The sequence below is a fragment of the Anneissia japonica genome, unplaced genomic scaffold, assembly GCF_011630105.1.
Source record: "Anneissia japonica isolate Jap-2015-1 unplaced genomic scaffold, ASM1163010v1 scaffold288057_len103349_cov133, whole genome shotgun sequence".
Classification (NCBI taxonomy): Eukaryota; Metazoa; Echinodermata; class Crinoidea; order Comatulida; family Comatulidae; genus Anneissia; species Anneissia japonica.
Window position 1 is genome coordinate 11,156 of NW_022691552.1, and position 2,845 is coordinate 14,000.

At 32.8% G+C, this 2,845-nt stretch overlaps 1 protein-coding gene across 1 annotated transcript; it reads right to left on the reverse strand.

The window, feature by feature from the left end:
• Window positions 1–201: 201 nt before the first annotated feature.
• Window positions 202–2,501, reverse strand: LOC117100055 (coiled-coil domain-containing protein 134-like; the record flags this gene model as incomplete). The annotated part of the gene is given in 4 exon segments (XM_033239603.1): window positions 202–391; window positions 747–818; window positions 1,246–1,424; window positions 2,417–2,501. Coding segments are annotated over 4 exon segments (423 nt in total), but the record flags the coding sequence as incomplete, so codon positions are not given.
• Between the last annotated feature and the right edge of the window lie 344 nt (window positions 2,502–2,845).

Here is a 2,845-nt window from a genome sequence, read left to right on the forward strand (position 1 = left end):
GTGAGGCAATTTCCAGAGAGTGGACATTCATCTTTTTTCCTGCAATTGCAGAGAGTTTTTGGCTGTTGTTGCTTAGCAACCAGAAGCTGTTTGTTGTGGGCTTTGATTATACTGCCCATGTTTCTTAGCTACTGGGGCGGAGGAGGGGGGGCCCAGAGGCTGTCTCTTATACACATCTAGATGTGTATAAGAGACAGTATATATATTTGTTTGAATTAACATGTACAAGGTTAGAAGTGAATGTCCTTTGGCACCTTATTATCACTTCATTGAAATTTAAAAATATGTTTGTTACATTTGTCTACTAAAGTTCTACTTTGCTCATTCTTGGTCCCTTCTTTTGTTTTTTCTTCTTTTTCTTTTTCTTTGGTTCAGCTTTCTTCTCTTGGAACTAAAGTATAAAGCTATATATTATTATATAAATATAAATACAACCATAAGTGCTATATACCGCTAATGCTAATACCCCTAGTGCTACATTTCCAACAATGCTATGGCTTGCTAAAAATATCCATTGTTCTTAAAATATTCAGCAGACAATGACAATTTATTTTGCTCCTTTTTAACATTTATAGAACACAGATATATTTATTTTATGTATTTTTCCTTAAATCAGCAGGGGAAAATTATATAGTAATTTAGATTACTTATTGTTTATTCCATTTCTGGTTTTTGGTCCTAATTTTGTATTGTTATTGTTTGAAAAAATAAAAATGAGATAAAATAAATTAAGATGAAACACCTACCTCAGGGGTTGTCTTCTTATAAGGGTTGTAATAGGAAGGATCCTTTGGTATAAATTCCATTTCTTGGGACATCTATAAAACATGTTTCTATTTTGTAAAAATACTGATAAAACAGACTTTCAACATACTGTACACATTAAACATTTTATTTTAGTTTCAAAATTATTATCAATTATTTATTGTATAAAATTATAATTATTATCTAATAATACATATTGCCATTTGGAAAAACAATCATCCATCACATTAACGCTGTAATATATCAATTTAATCAATAAAAAAAAATCAGAATATCTTTTATATTCAAATTTTCATGAATGTTGTGGAAATTATGGTTGGGATATATCAGAAAAAGACTTATATGCAATGTTGCAGTAAAGTTAAGAGCACTATTTTGTTGCAAATTAAAATACTTGTGGGTCGAAAAAAAAATGTTTTAAACACCTAACTAAACTGTAATATTTAGCACAGAGATCAATAAATTAAAAAATATTCTCACTAAATTAAAAAGCTGTTTGTGAACATCATCCAAAAAATCTGTTCTCTCTGCAAAATCCATCCCCCATCTCAGCTCATCCAGAAATTCTTTATTTTTGTCAAATATCTTGTGAGAAATGTCTGGTAAACGCAGTACAATATCACCAATAAATGCAACATTTTCAAGAACTACTGACACAACTATAAGAAAACATAAAATTAATTTAGCTATTAAATATTTTGAGAGCCTAAAGCTATGGAGTGATCAGCATTGACAAGTTGTTTTTCATGTTATTTATTTTGGTATACATACCATATCTATTTGAATATTGCCACTGCTTTGAATAAACACCTATATATAAATGGCCCCTTCAGAGCCTCATTTACAATAAACACCTCCCTCAAATAAATGCCCCAGGTGTTGAATTTTTAAAAAAATAAACACACCCCCCACCCCACCCAAATGACTGTAAACAAAAGTAATGTAAGCAACATCATTCTGAACACATTTTGTTATCTAGGCCAGTAAAATTACATTTTTTTTCTAAACTGATTAACAAATTAACAAAGCTTAAGAATATTAAATATACAGTATTAATTTTTTTAAAAACATTAAAAACATTAAAATTTTATATAGCATCAGTGCGTAACGATGGGACCGGGGGGGGGGGCCTGTGGCTTTCTGAATCTGGGGAAATCTTTGGGACCCAGTCGCTAATTCGAACGTGGGATTTTAGATGTGCTAATTTTTTTATGATGTTTGCATTGTTCTAAATGTATTTAAAGATAAATGATATAATATCAGTGGCAGATCCAGATATTTTAAATTATAATAAAGGGGCCAGGTTGGAGGGACTTTTACAGTTGGAGAATCTATACTACCTCATCCCCACCATAGTTTCGGCTGAGGTAAGAAAATGTATGATTATGGCACGTCTAGATGGCCGGAAATGCCACTCACAGACTTAAAATTGTGAATATAATTCTCTTCTTATCTCCATTTTAAAAATGTTTTGACCAATTTGGTGGGCCCCTCTTTTTAATCCACCTCTGGATATAATATGATGTATGCCCTACAGTCAATTTCAGAGACACATGTGTTATGTATCAACAAATTCCTTTTTTGGTCAGTGTGCTAGATCGAGTATAGGTGGGGCCCTTAGGGCATAGTATTCAGTGACATTGATACATACTGTTTCTTGTATCTTCATCTGATGGCAGTGGCATACCAGGTTCAAAATCACTTTGTGATATATGTTTCCTTGCTTCAGCAAACACCTGCAAGACAATATGACTCATTCAGGATACAGTGGTTACATTTGTAAGAGGCATGAATGTAGTCTCAAAGTTATTGATGAATGATGTAATAAAGTATTTAGTCTAGTGGAGTTGAATAGCTCAGTGGTTAAGATGCTTGCCTTATAATCCCAGGGGTCTGGGTTGAATTCCTGTGACAGTAGGACTTTTTGACACGACCAAAAAAAACTTCACTCGCCAAGCCCTCATAGAGAGACTTTGTCTTAAATAATCATTCCATCCTTTAATTGGTGAGTGTACTTGCTCCAGATTGTTAAAGGCGGCCTGCATGGGGAATATCCTCTGCGCAATAATTTCGCCAAGAA